The sequence below is a fragment of the Spinacia oleracea genome, chromosome 3 (assembly GCF_020520425.1).
Source record: "Spinacia oleracea cultivar Varoflay chromosome 3, BTI_SOV_V1, whole genome shotgun sequence".
NCBI lineage: Eukaryota > Viridiplantae > Streptophyta > Magnoliopsida > Caryophyllales > Amaranthaceae > Spinacia > Spinacia oleracea.
Window position 1 is genome coordinate 145,308,573 of NC_079489.1, and position 17,972 is coordinate 145,326,544.

At 36.5% G+C, this 17,972-nt stretch overlaps 1 protein-coding gene across 2 annotated transcripts in view; it reads left to right on the forward strand.

Moving 5' to 3' along the window:
• The window catches only part of LOC110795528 (uncharacterized), a 66,849-nt gene that overhangs the window by 10,338 nt on the left and 38,539 nt on the right, over positions 1-17,972 (forward strand). For both annotated transcript variants that reach the window (XM_056840880.1, XM_022000539.2), the window contains 14 exons: positions 2,140-2,241; positions 2,328-2,528; positions 2,935-3,092; positions 3,221-3,379; positions 5,337-5,429; positions 5,575-5,926; positions 6,159-6,272; positions 8,139-8,234; positions 8,445-8,512; positions 13,211-13,331; positions 15,784-15,999; positions 16,144-16,371; positions 16,478-16,587; positions 16,745-16,841. In XM_056840880.1, coding sequence (XP_056696858.1) covers positions 2,140-2,241; positions 2,328-2,528; positions 2,935-3,092; positions 3,221-3,379; positions 5,337-5,429; positions 5,575-5,926; positions 6,159-6,272; positions 8,139-8,234; positions 8,445-8,512; positions 13,211-13,331; positions 15,784-15,999; positions 16,144-16,371; positions 16,478-16,587; positions 16,745-16,841 — 2,115 coding nt within the window. The remainder of the gene's footprint in view (positions 1-2,139; positions 2,242-2,327; positions 2,529-2,934; positions 3,093-3,220; positions 3,380-5,336; positions 5,430-5,574; positions 5,927-6,158; positions 6,273-8,138; positions 8,235-8,444; positions 8,513-13,210; positions 13,332-15,783; positions 16,000-16,143; positions 16,372-16,477; positions 16,588-16,744; positions 16,842-17,972) is intronic.

Here is a 17,972-nt window from a genome sequence, read left to right on the forward strand (position 1 = left end):
ATTAGAAAAGGGTCCCTTGCATATTTATTTGGGACGAAAAGGAAAATACAATTGAAATATAAGGGTAAAAGGAGAATATTTGTTAAACAAATAAGGAAAGGTTTTAAAAAGGACTAATAAAAAAAAGGAAATACCTTAAAAATACACCACTTTTTTTATTTACTACCTTATTAAATTTTATTTTAAATTACTACCTTAAAATTCCAATTTGTTTTTTATTTACTACCACTTTACAGTTTTCTCATTTTAAAATTAAGATATCTCTTTCGTTTCTTAATCGTTTAATGTGATTCAAAGTTCATTATTATCCTTGCTCTATAGGGATTTCATTGAGAACGACATTTCAAAACAATTCGTTTGATAATTTATATATATTTTAAACTTTTACAAATAATATTTAATTCGTTTTACCTTTTACAAAATTTTAAAAGCAAGATCCCTATGGAATCCTTACATATAAATGAGAAGAATTGGCTTTGAATCACTTAAAATGATTAAGAAAAGAAAGAGATATCTCAATTTTAAAATGAGAAAACTGTAAAGTGGTAGTAAATAAAAATAAATTGGAACTTTAAGGTAGTAATTTAAAATAAAATTTTCATAAGATAGTAAATACAAAAGTGGTGTATTTTCAAGGTAGTAAATACCAAAAAGTCCTAAAAAAACATCCCAATACGGAAAGGGAACTAATAAACAAGAACGGAGGGAGTAATATATAATAGTAATAATAATAATAATAATAATAATAATAATAATATTAATAATAACATAATAGTAATAAGAATAACCAAATAACTAATTACTCCCTCCGTTTTCCTAAGTTCTATTAGCATTTTCCTAAGCTACACTCACTTTTACTTTATTCCATTTATGTTAATGTCTTATTCATATTATATTACCTCCCACCCACTTTATGGGACCCAATAACGTTTAATACTTCCTCCGTTTCAGAAAAATTGCAACACTTTGATTAGCACGTTTGCCAAGACACAACTTTGACCGTAAATATCTCTAATTATTCTTCCTATTTAAATCTTAACAAATTTAATATTATGAAAATATACAAATGAAATTTATCCACCTACATTTTACTTATAACATTCAAATTTTGTAAATTAGTAAAAATACATGGTAAAAATTAGTATATGAATAGTGACAAAAGTAAAAGTGTTGCAATTTTTATGAAACGGAGGAAGTAATTCTCTTACTCTCTACCTCTCCTTTTTAAAGTGAAAGTACCCACTTAACAGTAGTAGCAAAAGTAGGAGTAGGAGGAGTAGGAATAGTAGTGGTGGTGGTGGTGGCGGCTGCCGCAGTAGCCGCAGCAGTTGTAGCAGTAGCAGTAGGAGGGGTGGGAGTAGTAGTAGCAGTAGTATTACCAGCAGGAGTAGGAGGAGGAGTAATAGTAGTGGTAGGAACACGAGTAGTAGTAGTAGTAGTAGATATCAACTAGGCAAGAAATAACTGAGTCAATTCTTGTTTTTTTTATGAGAAATTGTAACTGGAGTAGTCAAGTACTTCCACTTTGCATATGATTTAGTAAAGTCTTTCATGCCTGTTCAAAGTTGTATAAGTTGACTCAAGGGTGGATATACCGCGCAAGTATCTATGAATATTCTTTTATGCTTTCTATTGCAAATGAGTTTGTTGCTCTGGTGGATAAAAGAATAGCGCTTCCCTTGAGGATGAATTAGTGCAGCTGCTCTTTTTTCGAGCAGTTAGCCTCCTTCTGATCACTGATCAACTTGGCAGTTGATCATGATATTTTCTAGTTGTGGAAGTCCTCCTCTGAGATTTTGGAGGTTATTTATATATATGCACTCGTGCCTAAAAGCCCATTATTAGTAATTTTTTTCTGCAGGATGGTAACTATAGGATTTATTTACTCTTTCTAAATAGGGAGTCATTTTTTTAACATTTTTAGTTTCAATATTTAAATTGTGTCACCCCTTCCCTCCCTCTCTGTCTCCTCTTTGTGTTTGTTGACTTTTTCCTTTGCTGTTATCTTTTTGCAATACCTTCCTTTTGTATCTGTTATTGTCTTTGGACATGCTAATTTACTTGGTGGTTTTAATTGTTTCTAAAAAGAACTCCGTAGTCTGTTGTCTTTCTTCCTCACTACTTTATTTGTTTGGTCAGTCTTTGCAGCTTGAAAGATTTGCTATATATCATGATTCTGACAAACCTCCTTGGAAGATTGATGAAAATTGGCAAGATATTAGTCCAAGCAAGTGGATCGAGGTTTGTGACACCTTTGAAATGAATATAAACGAAGTCTGTAGCGTTACCTGCTTGCTATTACTATCTCTGATGTCTGCTGTTCCCAGATATTTGAAGAGGGTGTCAATGAACCAGCATCAAAACCTGATTTTGGCTCGTCATGGGCATCAAACCGCACATATTTAGTTGCGCCTATCAATGGCGTGCTTAGATACCACCGGCTTGGGAGTCAGGAAAGAAACAATCCAGAGGTTCCTTTTGAGAAAGCTTCACTTTTCTTGAATGATGTTTCCTTAGCTGTCACAGAGGTAATTAATAATGCTTATGCTTTTACACACACCTCAATTTTCCATAGTTGAAGAATTTTTTACAGTGAGAATTGAGAGGAGAAGGCAGTATATTTCTGAACTCTGGATACTCTCCCCTGCCTTCTTCTTCTTCTCTTCTTGTCTCTTAATTGGGGTTTGCAGAGAGATGAACACCCACATTTGTATTTTTTGTAAAAAGGTGTTCAAATAGTGGCAGGTTTATACATTGCTTTTCTTTTGCAGAGTTTTATTTTTATATCAAACTGCCATTAATGGAATTTTTTCCTCAGCTTTTCAGTTACGAAAATAGGTGTCCTTGTTTTCTTTTACAAGAACTGTTCTCATTTAAAGATATGTTCTTGTACAAGCCTTTGTCTTTGTATTAATTTTTCTTGCCTTGTTACAGGCGCAATATTATGATTGGATAAAACTTTTGGAGGTCATTTCCAGGTATAGAATTAATGTAGAAGTTTTACATTTGAGGCCTGGCGTACCAGTTTCAGATGGACCTCATTTGTGGTGGCAATATGCCGCCCAAGCAGCTTTGCAGCAAAGAAGAATGTGGTAATGTTTTTCTTGACTAATTTTTCTATGATGCTATGTCAGGTTGGGGGATCTGGTATTGTGATGGTTGGCATTATCTTCACTTTCGTAACAGCGTAACTAAATCTTCTGGTTGTTTTTGTCTTCAGCTGTTCCTTTTCATGGGAACGTATCCAGCATCTTTGCCAGCTGCGTCGACGTTACATTCTGGTATATGCTAATTTTTTGCAACAATTACCCGATGCGGATAACGAAGAGTTGCGGAAGATTGAAAAGGACCTTGACTCAAAAGTGATTCTTTTATGGAGGTAAATGTTGTCTCTGTAAGTAGTTTATAGTCTGTTGTTTTCTTCAGGTCAGGCTCTCAGGGGTTTCCTCTGGCCTGCTCCTGTCTAGGTTGTAAAACTGTTGTTTGAGCTATAAAATATTTCACCTTGCTTGCCAAAAAAAATAAAAAATAAAATAAAATTATAGTTTGCAAAGTGTGTTCTTCTCATAGAAAAAAAACGCGGATGCGGTCGCGTTCGCGGTAAAGGTCGCATTGTCGCGGAAACCGCTTGTAACGGAAGAATAGAACGGATAGCGGCTGACGCGGAGTGAATTTTTTGATAAAATACAACATTAACATATCTAAGCCTTATTATTACATTTTTAGTCTAAAAAGTATTATATCAATACAATATAACCAAATCTTTCCTAATATAAGTGAGTATTATATTTTGTGAACAAATAAACACACGAAATATCATGTTTCATAAACTACATAACTAATTACAAAAATATTTTTGGTCAATTTATGTAAAGAAATAGTGTAACGGAGAAAAAAACGTCTAACGCGGCGAGTCACCGTTACGTAACGGACGACGCGGGGAGAAAGACGTGAATTTTGTCAAACCGTAACGTAACGGGTTTTTGCGGAACGGCAAATCCAAAATAGGTTACAGAACGGCCGTTACGTAACGGAACGACCGAGTTTTAATTCCATGGTTCTTCTCCACAAAGCTTCCGTGTTAAAGAAGAGGGATAAGGCTTGAACAAAGTGTGTTGGGACGTCCTTGACATGGTGCTGGGAGGAAGGGATTTTCTTTAGGCATTGGGTTAAGTGTTGTTCTATAGTGTTCTTTACTTAATGGTGAACAGATCTTCCAGAGTGATTTTTGTTTCCTCACAGGTTTTACTGAAAGGGTATTGGGATATGCTCTATTACTTTTTGCTCTTTAATGTACTATGTAGGACTTCGAAAAAGAATGTGCTAGTGAGAGCAATTGGTGGATTCAAGGCGGGGGGAGAAGAGGTTCAGGTTTCATATTTGCAGTCCCAAGGGATACTATATTGTTCCTTTTGACCTTGGTTATATTTAGTTGGTTCCAGTATTCCCACAGTTCTATTTTGTTCTTTTGCGACTTGTGAATGTTGCTAGTAGTACATATTCTCTATTGATTATGTAGTTTATGTGAAAGAATCATGTTTCCAGTGGTTGGAGAGTTCTGTGTTTGTCCTGTCACAGCAGTTGAGAGTCTGTACTTTCCCTTTTGCTGTTTTGGAGTTGCCACAAAGGCATTTTTGTAGGGCGAAGGAGAATGTGTTGTAGCATGATGCCAGTTTGGACAAACTTTCTCCGTACTTGTGTGCCATACTTTCACATAAAAAAAAATTCAATAAATTTCCTAGTTTGTTTCCTTGTGGGCAGGGGCTGCGTGGGATTTCAGGTCTTTTTTTTCTCAATAATGGAGCCGGTTTAATAACTTCGACTAAAAAAACATTCTTCTGTTCTAGCCTTCTAGGAAGCTTGTACTCCTACGTATGTACTCCTTATTTAATATTTCCCCCATTTTATAATAGTTTTACCATTTGCCTTACCACATTTTCCAACGATTAACGACAATCAATATCTCTAATTATGTATTAAGTAATAATTATAAAAAGTTGATACGATGAAATATATATTGAGACAAATAAGACTGCACATGGCTATGTTTTTCTTTATGTATTAACTACAATAGGATAGTTTTATTAAAAACCGAAGGAAGTACAACTTATTTTTCTTACAAAAAATTAATTTCGTCATCTGATGAAAAGATGTATCATCACTAACTCTGGAGTGAAGAGGGGAGTAAAAGTTGATCAAATGTAGGGTATTTATTATATTGACAGCAAAGAAGCAAATCTCTAATTTTTTCTGAATTTCTGTGGGGCATGGGGGAGTTATTATAAAACATATCTTCTTTGCTTTTTCTGAGATTATAATTTATCGTTTTGTTTCAGGTTACTTGCTCATGCCAAAGTTGAATCTGCAAAGTCGAAAGAAGCCGCTGTGCAGAAGAAGCTTGGGAAAAAAAGCTGGTTTTCTCTTAACTGGTGCGTTTAAACTTTTGATCGTGTCTCCCTGGAGTTCTTCTCCTCTACGATACTCCTTTATGAGGAAAAAATTGATTCTGCAGAACATGTTGGCCAGTGATTTGACTTTTTACATTTGTGATGTATGGTACTACTGTAATTTCAGGCGTTCTTCACCTGAAGATGTTGCTATTTCAGATGATTCAGATGTGTCAGAGTTGACACAGGAAAAGTTGACAAAAGAAGAGTGGCAGGCAATAAATAATCTTTTAAGTTATCAGCCTGATGGAGAACTTTCTTTGTATTCGGGAAAGGATGGACAGAATATGGTACAGTTCCTTGTAGATGTATCCATAGGTCAGGCTGCTGCAAAAATTATCGATATACATGGCACAGAGGTTCTCTGTGGTAGATTCGAGCTACTTAATGTGTCAACCAAACTCAAACCTAGGAGCACCTGTTGTGATTTGTCGTTGAGATTCTATGGTTTGTATGCTCCAGAAGGCTCCCTTGCCCAGGTTGCTTCTAGTTTTTTTAGTTTGCTTATGCGAAGTATGTCATTACATTTGTACATGTTCGTGCTCATATTTAACTTATTTGTGTACTTATTATGGGAGCACTGATCTTTGCATCTTTCATTTTCAAATTGTGGTTTTTAATGACATACCATGATACCAATGATGTTTTGGATTTCTACTTTGATGCTTTTTTTTAGTATGTTTACTTTCTTGTTTTGCTGCATCTTGATAGAGTGTTTGCAGTGAAGAAAAGGAGAATGCATTGGTTGCTAGTTTTGTGCGATCACCAGTTGGGGAGAATGTAGACTGGAAGCTTTCTGCCACCATGTGTCCTTGCCATGTCACGGTATGCTGCTATTTCAGTGCTTGTTTTTGCCTACTGCAACACTTTCTGTTTCTGTTTTGTAATTTTGCTTCTAATCAATATTTTGTTTTACAAATTCTTGTAAAAGACCTTTTAACGGTTGTCCGACTACATACCATGTCACCACCTCCTACCCAGGGGGCATAGTAATAGGCATGATCTAATAGTTTATTAGGCACTGTCTGTCACTTAAGTTGACGGTTTTATAGGAGACTAGCTGTTTCTTTTTTGGGATAAAAGATTTCTTGGGTTTTCTTCGGATTCATACTTTTGGGGTTCCCTAGAGTGCCTCTTTTGGATCTGTAGTGCAGAATGCGTGGGGTTGTCAAACTGTTTGCTCATATTTTTTGTGGTAATTGATAGTGAGGTGGTTTTTAAATCGTAGTTGGAGGGAAGTGGGCCATTTGCATTTTAAGGGGTGTGAGTAAGAGTCTTTTTTTAATGTGTTTGTAAAGGAAGGTGGTTTTGGTACTTGGTTGGTGCCCAATTTGTGTTTTAGTGAGGGTGGTGCTGATTTGTGAGGATGGTTAGTTTGTGTGGTTGGTGGATATGAGCATGGTTTTCATGGCGGCCAATTGGAAAGTGTTGGGGGGTGATTGGTGGGTAAGCGGGGATGATGATGGGTAAGAGGTGTTGCCGTGTTGGTGGATGGGTGGTGGATTATCATATTTTTTTGTATTAGCCAGGGGTTTGATGTTCATGGATGAAAGTTTGAAGAGAGAACAAGGGAATTCACCAATCAACCTTGGTGGTGGTGTAACGGGATTTTAAAACTGAAAACTGAAAAAAGCCCAACAAACGCAGAGGGATTTCGATGACTTTTTTCCTTGTAATCCCCGTACCAAACGACTCCTACTTTTTTGGGGGTTCTAACGAAGTCTTTGAGTGGGATTAGTTTTTGATTGTTATTTTTAATTTGTTAGAATTTACGCTTTCTGATTACGAGAAAAGAAAGAAAGAACAAAGAGCTGATTAAAGAACTCTTCTACTTGCACCAAAAGCTAGATTTGCAAGACTAGTATGTCTTTTATAAGCATGCCCTCAGCTGGAATCTTGCATATAGGCATTACTTGAGTAAAAAGCTTAGAAGCCTTTGATTCTTGAACAGCCTGCGAAGGGAATTTCATGCTGTCTTCTGCATTTAATTTACCATTACCACTTGCTTTATTAATTTATTTAGAGAGAAGATACTATAATAATTTTGGGGAATAATTATTAATTACACGTGAAGTTGAAATTTGTATCTTTGAAAGTATGGCACCACTTTGCCTAGCCATTGGTTAGGCATATACTTAGAGTAACTAAATCCCTCCCTGCCACACAAGAGTCCATACTGTCCCAGAAAAAGTTTCCCTGATTTTCGGCAAGCAAGAGCTCCCTGGTCATGTGGTATTCAGTTACAGGTTTAACAACTTCAACATCAGAGTATTATGGCTATTGGCCACTATTTTTATTTAATGTTCCATATTATATCAACACGATATTATAAACCACTTTATGTTGTGGACTCTTGCGTATGAAAAGTTGAAAACCCATGTGTAAGAGAATTTTAGGTCATGTAGTGCTCACTTTCAGCCTTTCAGGCCCTGGAAATATCTACTCATTAAACAAGGTACTGTGAGGTCTATGACGATGCATTGCTACCGTATCTGATTTTTCTTTGGATTTAGTGTTTAACGTAACCCCTTATGGTTGTGTGTTCCATTCTTTTTTATCCTAAAAGGACACCTCAAAAATCTTATGCGGAAATTGTTATCAGTTTTTCTTTTCTTGTTTTATGTCAACTTTTCTGATGGTGTCCCCGACACTCTTTACTGAAATTGTTCTTGTTAAAATTTATTCATGAAGATTTTGATGGAAAGTTATGAACGTTTGATGGAGTTTCTTAAGAGGAGTAACGCAGTTAGTCCTACTGTCGCTATGGAGACTGCCACAGCATTACAGGTAACATAAGAAAGCTTATGTGGTATCTGTAAGTAATCAATAATTCCTTGGTATTTTATGCCTTTTTAAGATGTATAACTAGTCTAACTAGTTTTGCTATAGGGTCTGAAATCCAGTTTTGTTAATTTTATTGTTTGTGAATAGTAGAAACAACTATATTTTCTGGAATGTCTATACCTCACTTTATTATTCTGTTTATATTTCGGACAGATGAAGTTTGAGAAGGTTACACGTAAAGCTCAGGAGCAATTTCAAATGGTTTTGGAGGAACAGAGCAGGTATGCTTTTTGTAAATGCCTAAGAATATTAAATTTAGCTTGCCTTTTATGGCATCATTCTATAATGTTATGATTTACGACTTGGAGATTGGGTGCATGGATGCTATGCAAAACTTTAACTCCTTTATGTTAGGGAAGTTTTGCTAGTAACTAGTTGATCAAGCATTATGTGTTTTGGCCTTTTGTTGACAGAATTAGCTCTTAAAAGAGTGAATTCCAAATTGGTAACCATTGATCTAAGTTGGTTAGTACCAATCCAATCCAATCCAATCCGCCAGTCTTGAGGGAGAATTTAATAGATTAAATAAAAGCAATCTTACTAGGTTAAAGTTAATATTTTTTACTTCCTCCGTTCTATATTGATGTTCTAGTTTCTACTTTTCACTTTTACCAATACACATTTTGTATCATTTTTATCTCATTACACAACAACAATAACCAAGCCTTAGTCTCAAAATCATTGGGTCGGCTAACATGAATCGTTATAAGAAACCGTCTATGGAACGTGAAGTTAGAGAATCAAAAGAAAAATAAGAGGTTATGGTAAAGAGAGTAAACACGAGGCACGAAAAAGAGGTAACACAAAAACAAGATAGGCCGGTTTAGAGAAAAGGAAAATATATGTTTTATTAAAAAAAAAATATGATAGAAATAGGGACACAAGCGAAGTATGCAAAGGAAATAGAAAAAAAGAAAAAGAGGTGGAAAAGAAGTCATGTTGGGTCGTGGTCATGTATTATGTTCCTCTACTCCACCCTATCTAATGCCATATTTTCCTCAATCCCCAATAAATCCATATCACTCTCAATCACCCTCTTACATGTTTTCTTTGGCCTTTCCTTACTCCATCAATTCCACCCGTTTGCCACTCTTCAATCCTTCTAATCGTTGCATCATTTGGCCTCCGTCTTACATGGCCAAACTACCTTAGCCGATTCTCCCTCATCTTGTTCTTAATCGGTGTAACCCCAACTTTCTTCCTCATCACTTCATTCCTCAACAGATCCTTTCATGTATGGCCACACATCCAACACAACATGCACATCTTCTCAACATTCATCTCATGTTTGTGGCATTGTTTCACAACCCAACATCCCGTACCATATAATAGTGTAGGTCTAATTCCCGTATCGTAGAATTTCTCCTTCAATGTGCGGGGTATGACTGGATCACATAGAAACCCTGAAGCACTCTTCTACCTCAACCAACCCCATTTAATTCTATGGGCGACATCTCCATTCAACTCCCCGTCCTTTTGGGTTATAGATCATAGGTAGCGAAAGAATCTAAACCTTCTACGGTCTTCCCGTCCAAGGTGATCATCCCTACCTCTCTACATCTATCACCGCTAAACTTACACTCCAATTATTTTGTCTTATTTATGTTCCACTTAAAGTTACGAGATTCCAAAGTATGTATCCATAATTCCAACTTACTTTCCACACCTTTCGTTTCATCTACCAACACAATATCAACACAATATCATTTGTAAACAACAAGCACTATGGTATACCGTAATAAATTGAACTAGACAATTCGTCCATTACTACAACAAAGAGAAAAGGACCAAGTGTGGAACCTTGATGTACTCCATTCATGATAGGGAACTTCTCTATCTTTCCAACACAGTGTGCACACTCGTGCTAGCTCCCTCATACATGTCCCTAACGATGACAATATTATTTTTGTGAAATTCCTTTCCCGGTTAAAGCTCACCAAAGTACTTCAATGGTATCTTGTTGTTTCTCCAAATCTTGTTGAAGAAGGTTATCAACCCATAAATTCCTCTCTCTCCCAAACATCTCTAGATCTTGATAGGGATGCCATTAAGACTCACTGCCTTCTTCAATCCCATATTTTTCAATGCCATTCTGACTTCTCCCTTTTGAATTCTCCGCATAATGTCACGATTGACCATATCGTGAGAGATACTTATATCTCCAAACTCTTTCCCTTGATCTCTATTAAATAGGTTGTCAAAATACGACCACGATTAAATATGTTGTCAAAATACGACTTCCATCTCTCTTTTATCTCCTTATCTTCGGCAAAACCTTTTTGATCCACATCATTTGCACACTTAACCTTTCCAAGTTCTCGTGTCTTCCTATTTCTCATTTAGTCATACGAGCCTATCTATAGGTGCCCTTTTCCCTTTCCTTCGTATCCAAGATTGCATATAGATCCCGATTCACCTTTGCTCTTGCATCCCGTACAACCTTATTTGCTTGATTTGTTGGCTCTTTATATTTCTCGTAGTTTTCAATGCTCCTACATCTCCCCCATATTTTATAGCATTCACGATTGCTGTTTAACGCTTGTCGCACATCTTCGTTCCACCAAGATGTGTCCTTACGTGGTGGCATGCTTCCTTCAGATTCTCCGAGAACTTCCCTTATGTTATGCTCCGTTTTAGTCCACAAAGAATCTATATCCTAACTCCACGCTACAAGACCAAATACCTATTGAATCCATCTTATCCACAAGTTACGAATTAATTTTTTTTGATGGAGCCAAAGATTCATTTTTTCTTTTGGCTGTTGGATGTAATGGACTAAATCAAAATGGCTCTTAATACCTCTTCGCTTCCTTTCCATGAAGTAGAAGATGGTTGTCCCGTTGTCGTGCCGTTATCGCTTTTGGGTCAATTGGAAACAACCTCTCTGCAATTGCAGGGGTAAGGTTGCGTACGTTCGACCCCTCTTACCCTGCTTCTTGCGGGAGCCTCTTTGAGGCAAGGGGTAATGATAATGATTCTTGAAGTACTCGTCTAGACAAATAAAAAAAGACACCACATGAATATAATTTTCCTCATATATTGGTAATAATTTAGAAGATTTCAATTGTGAATTTTTTTTGAACTAGAACATCATTATGGAACGGAGGGAGTAAATTTATATCTTATATGGAAAAGAAGAGACCGGTTTATAATTTCTTCTCCAGAAGCAATTCAATTTAATGCCTTGTTCTCTCTTCCCCGATAAAAATACCTAATTATCAAAGTAGCTAAATTAAAACCATTACTTGATTCTAGTGATTTTGTTCCATTGTGCATCCTCACTGTTGAGCCAAGTGTGCAAGTTAGTACATACGAGTATATAGTTTTGAAAATTAGAAACAAGTAACATGTACATTTGCCGTAGAATTGAAAATATTTAAAAAACAAAAGGTGTAGGAGTAGGAGAATGGAGTACGAGGTTAGTAGTATAAGAGTCCAACCACTGATCTGCTTCAATGAATGTAAGATTAAGAAAAGGAGCAACTATAGTTTGATTAAGCTTTTGTTCGTAAGGCACTCTTTTAGTCGAAGTCACGCCGGGTCCTGGAGTCCTGAACACATATATTCGCCGTAGAACACAGTCCTGCATGCGCGCATCATCCAATATTAACCAACTTGCAAGGTTAAATGGAAAAGAAAAAGAGTGACTAGGTTTCAAAATTTAGAAAAACTAAATCATCATACCTTCATCCAAAAATAAAAATAAAAAATCTCATTACTCCATCCCAAAATAAACAATATTTTGTCACTTTTTTTATGTGCTCATTAGACCAACATAAGCACGCAAATCTTTCTTCTTATTTCTTATTCTAGTTGTCAGAACATTGTTGTCACTAACATAGTTGTCTATAGATCTATTGAAATCCACCTAAAGGTTTGAAACCTTAAGTGTCCTCAATAGATCGGGGTCTTGCACCGAAATGTAAGGAGGATAAAAACTTGCTGGTTATCTCGACATAGTGACATGAATATCTTTCACTCTCTACTTGTAAATTCATGTTATTAATTGCGCTCACTAAACGCGAGCTAGGTTGCACGGAAATGTGAAACGGACACGGGGAAACAAGAAAACGAGAATTTCTCAAACGGTAGGAAGCGGAGACTCAAAATTAGATTTTTATAATAATATAATTTTTAATATTTCCTTATTTTCTTAGCATCAAACTTGACTAGTTTTGATACCAAAATAATAACACTACTCAGTAATACTAATATCTTCTTTCTTAAACAAAAAAGCTGAATTCTAAAATAAGCTAAAAAGTAAAATATAAGTGAGAAAGTACGAAGTATTTTGAAATACACAAACAAATTGTCACAATTATAAAAAAAAAAAATGTAAATCAGATTCAAATGTTAAAAAAAAGTAGTTAATTTTGTCCACCCAAACCCTTCCATCTGGTACAAGAGGACCACACCCTCTTTCTTTTGGTACTTTCTTGTTTTCCAGATATTTAACCATTTTCATGATTTCTTCATCTTTCCTCTCCTGCTTCAATTACATTTGTGATAGGAGGGAAACTGATATATTAAGTTCTAGTTATGTTTCTCTAGCGTTTCTTTATATCAGAAAATCTGAGAAACGTTTCATAAAAAAGGACACCGTTTTTAGCTGTTCCGTATTGTGTTCCGGCGTTTCCCAAACGTTTTCGAAACATCAGGATGTTGATTTTTGGCGTTTCTGTGCATCATAGAGCGCGAGCACAGATGTCAAGAATGAAGTTATCTATGTTATTAACTGACATTTTGAAACAATGATCATTTTTCAGCATGTGTTGATTTTCGACGTTCTTGTTCATTTTTTTTTGTTTTCCTAACTACTGAATTGTAATGTTCTCTTTTTTACCGTATTATTACTTCATGAAACTTTTTTGTTGGTCTACTGCATGCAGATAGTGTAGCTAATGAGTACTTGTTGTCAGGTTTGCTCTTGATGTTGATTTTGATGCTCCAAAAGTTAGAGTGCCCATCCGTACGCGGGGTTCATCTAAAATCGATAGTCATTTTCTTCTTGATTTTGGTCATTTCACCCTAAGAACGAAGGTATGATGATCTAATTTGTATGCTGAGATGATACTCTTATTTTTGCACTCCTGATATTTGAACAGTCTGAGTAGCTACTCCTCCCTTCCTTCTTTGGTTGAATTTACAACTGGTATTAGAACAATATCTCAGTAATTCTAGATATAGTTTTAACTATTTAAGTATCACTTAAAACAAATGTAATTATTTTTACGTGTTATATTTGTTACTCCCTCCGTCCCAGATTAGTTGTTACACTTTCCTTTTTCGTCCTTCCCAGATTAGTTGTTACACTTCTAAATTAGGAATGACCCCACAATTATTATATTGTCTCTGTCTTCCCACTAAATTTTCTTTTGTCCCCACACCCTCTCTCATTCAATTAAAAAAATACACCACTAACTCCTATCACATCTACTTTTTCAATAAAATAACAATTGATAACCAAACAACCACTTATCACCTAAAATTTTGTGCAAAGGTAAGTGTAACAACTAATCTGGGACGGAGGGAGTAATTTGAGAGTAAACATGAGATTGCGTACATGTTTATTGACTAAATTAAGACTTCAAAGATTTTTTTCCTATTTGTTGATATGAATCTAAAGTTTTCATTGTAATGAATTTTAACTGCAAAATACATGTAACGACTTCAATAACAAATTAAATTACTAATGTCATATTTTTGTGGTTTAAATACTCTATTTTAGTTAGATACATATGCATAATAGTAAGATTCCTTTAATTTTTTAAACGCGTGCTTCACTTCGATGAGGCGCGCCTCTTGCGCTTTGCTCTTAGACTCTAGGACTCTTATCCCTTTAGTGCGCCTTGCGTTTTTTTATGCACTGGGGTGTAATGAGGATAAATATTGACAAATAAGAAAAGATTCCAAAAGGGACTAACAAAATCAATACGGAAAAATAACTACCATTGAAGAACGGAGAGAGTACTAAAGACTAGCGGGTCAGACTCGGGTCAGCTGGGTTGGACTACATATGGTTTGAATTTTAGCCGACTGCTAACGTTTTTGCATTTGGACTCAGATTCGGATTATCCATTTCCGATGGAGCCAGAGATTAATTTGTTCTTTTGGCTGTGGGATGTAATGGACTAAATCAAAATGGCTCTTAATACCTCTTCGCTTCCTTTCCATGAGGTAGAAGATGATTGTCCCGTTGTTGTCCCGTTATCGCTTTTGGGTCAATTGGAAACAACCTCTCTGCAATTGCAGGGGTAAGGTTGCGTACGTCCGACCCCCCCTTACCCCGCTTATTGCGGGAGCCTCTTTGAGGCAATGGGGTAATGATAATGATAATGATAATGATGAACTCAGATTCGGATTATCTTACTTTGGATTCAGATTGGATTTTTTATCTTTGGATCTGTTCGGTTTCCGATTGAATTGCCATCCCTATCCTGTGTATTCACCCCCTTCCCCCCCTATGCCTAACCATTTTCATCACCACCATAATTCATCACCACATCCTATATCGTGTACCCCACGATGCCAGCACGACCCCTTCCGAGCCCAGCCCAATCGCTGACGCCACCTTTCCTCTACCAACCTCCACCAACACCACCCCTCTGCACAGCCCCTTGAAAATCTCCCTGCACACCCCACTACCCAGCCCTATCAATAACACATCTTCGTAGCCCCCCGACACCACCTTCTTCCTGCCACTTACTCTAAAAGTTCTGAAATTAAAGTTGATAAGAATTAGAGGTGGTTTCCTTGGTGGTTCAAAGGATTAATGCCTTGAAAAATATTGAAGGAAAATTTCCACGTCTTGCCAACAAAATTATATTTCTAGTTGGAACAATTTTACCAGTAAATCTGCTTTGGTAGGTATTCTCTGTTTCTCCCTACTTTTTTCCTCAAGATTCAGCTTTATAAAAGGAAATATGGAATCATTTTTACATAGTAAATTCTTGCATGGGACTCAATGCCCAGTGTTCCTTTTTTTGTAGTTGCTTTAGTTATCCATGTTCTAAAACTCAGAAGCCGAGATAGGAATGAGAGCAGTAGGTATGAAGGAGTCTTAAGTAATTGGTCGTTCGGCGTACGCACTAGGGATATGAAGAGTGGTTGTGTGGGCGGAAGGCTTGGGGGGGGGGGGGGTGCAGGGAAGTGGTACAGTGCTCTGCTGGGTGGTTATGGGTAGGTTTTAATATGGGAAGGCATACCAAACATGGGAATTCATGGTTTCGTTTATTTATTTTGTAAAATAAATCTAAGTTGGGTATGTGTTAATCTTGGTATATGTGTATGACCTAATAATTGGAATGTTGTCCATGATAGATCTGGTTAGGTGGAGTTTGGTAAGTACTTCGTGGCCCTTAAAGAAATTCTATTTGTTCAATAGTGTCATTGTCAGTGTCCCTATCTTATAACAAAGATCTTATACACCAGACAACCAGTGTCTGTTTACTGATTCGTTTCTTTATCTAATTACTAAGACCATTTGTTACAGGAAGGTCAACATGATGATGATCAGTCATTATACTCCCGCTTCTACATCTCAGGGAGAGATATTGCTGCTTTCTTTACAGACTGCGGATCTGATAGCAATGATTGTTCATTGTTTGCTCGCCCAGGAGATTGTCATCCCTCTGGAACTCCATTGGAAGGCGCTGACAATAACTCTTCTTTGGTTGATAGGTGTGGAATGGCAGTGATCGTTGACCAGGTATTATTTCTATGTTCCCTAATATTTTTATATATCTAGGCTCTAAAAACATGAAACACCCATCACTTTGTTAGCATTTGATTGCCTCTGTTCTCTGCGGTTTGAGTTTTCTTATCAAAATTTTGCTGTTGTGCACTCTTTAAGATAAAGGTACCTCATCCAAAATTTCCATCTACACGCATTTCGGTCCAAGTGCCAAATTTGGGGATTCATATCTCACCAGCCAGGTACTGCAGACTTATGGAATTGTTAAACATATTCTATAGTACATTGCAAAGCAGTGCGCATCCTGTGGATGAGGTCTTCGAACCTGAACTTTCCCCTTGGAAGCAGGCAGATATGGCAATGGAAGTGAGAATTCTGGTTTGGAAGGTAGCTTTTAACCTACTCTTTGCTTGTTCATACATTTTTAAAACTGTTAATATTTGTGTTTCCACATTCCAGATCTGAATTTATTGTTATTGCGTGCATGATGCAGGGAATTGGAAATTCTGTTGCAGCATGGCAACCTTCTTATGTTGCTTTATCAGGGTTTCATCTTTATGTTCTTGAGTCTGAATGGGCACCCTGCTACCAACGCTGCACTAGGTCTGCTGCTAGATTTCTTGTTTCTGGCGATGTTCTGTTCTTATTTTGTTTGTTATGTTGCATGTTGTCCTTTGATTCCAGATGTCTTCATTACTGAGTTTATAGATTTTTGATGGATTTCACATATTTTTAATTTTTCTGTTTCTGAATTTCGTAGTATGGCTGGGAAACAAGTGTTTGAGGTTCCTCCTGCTAGTGTTGGTGGATCACTTTTTTCTATTGCTATCTGTTTGAGAGGCATGGATATCCAAAAGGTAAGTAATCAATTTCTTTCATTTTAACTTTTTTTTTTATTAAAAATGAAAATAAGAGATTCTCTTCCTAATGATTAACCCAATCCAATCTATTTATCTCGTAAGTACATCTTCTAATCCTCTGTCGCAAGTCTGACAACTGCCCGTGCCCATGCATAAAATATGCTTGACGAGGAGATTTTGTCTTCCAAATGTCATTGGCAAGAAAATTACAAAAACTCTTAACTGAAAAGGAGTCAATCTTATCTTGCTGCTAGGCGATCTTGTCATTCTCCTCAAAATTGACTTGTATTATAGAAAGACTGCCAAAGGATTGAAGTGCAAATCTTCGTCCTAATTTGACTAGGATCATAGGTCCATGAAGTTGCTAGAAGAATCTTCGCAAGAAGTACTATGGTTGTCAACATAAATGTAAAAAATAGCACATTATGAACTCAGTACAGATGATAAACTTGGACAAAACATAACAAGAGGCTGTTTCCCAACCCAATATTTTTCTTGTAAAGCATCAAGATCTCTCTCTCTTTGTTGCTGAGTGGCTTTTACTAACTATATTCTAGGAACTGTTTGGATTTACCAACTTCAATAGTCAAATCAGTGATACCAGGAACGTGGTCCGTTGCCACGTTCGAACCTGGTTCGTTCGTCCCAGAACGTGGTTGAAACGCTACCCAATTTGTTGAAATTGTCACCCTGGAATTTTGATAACCTAGATCTAGAAATTGAAGGTGAAAGACAAGAATTTCTTCCACAAGATGTTGGGCCTAATGCTCGTGAGGTTGATGCGAGTCCAGCGGGGTGAACATTGTCGTCTCCAACATTCACCTTGTCGGTCTGAGGCCGCATTTCCAGTCGCAGTAGAGCAAAAAAAATCTCCAGTTTCTTCAATCGAAAAATGAGGAGAATGAAGGATTCTCAATTTACCTTTTAAAAATAAAAGAAATTTTAATTAGTGGGTATCTTGGGAAACTAAAACATGACTTTACTTTTTCAATTTCCCGTTCCACGTGATTACATTTACTCTTACACATAGTTAACTTTTAAATTTTTTATTATTATTCTGGGAACCCCACTTTACTTTCTTACCATTTATTTATTTTATTATTTGAATGTACTTTACCTTTTTACCCT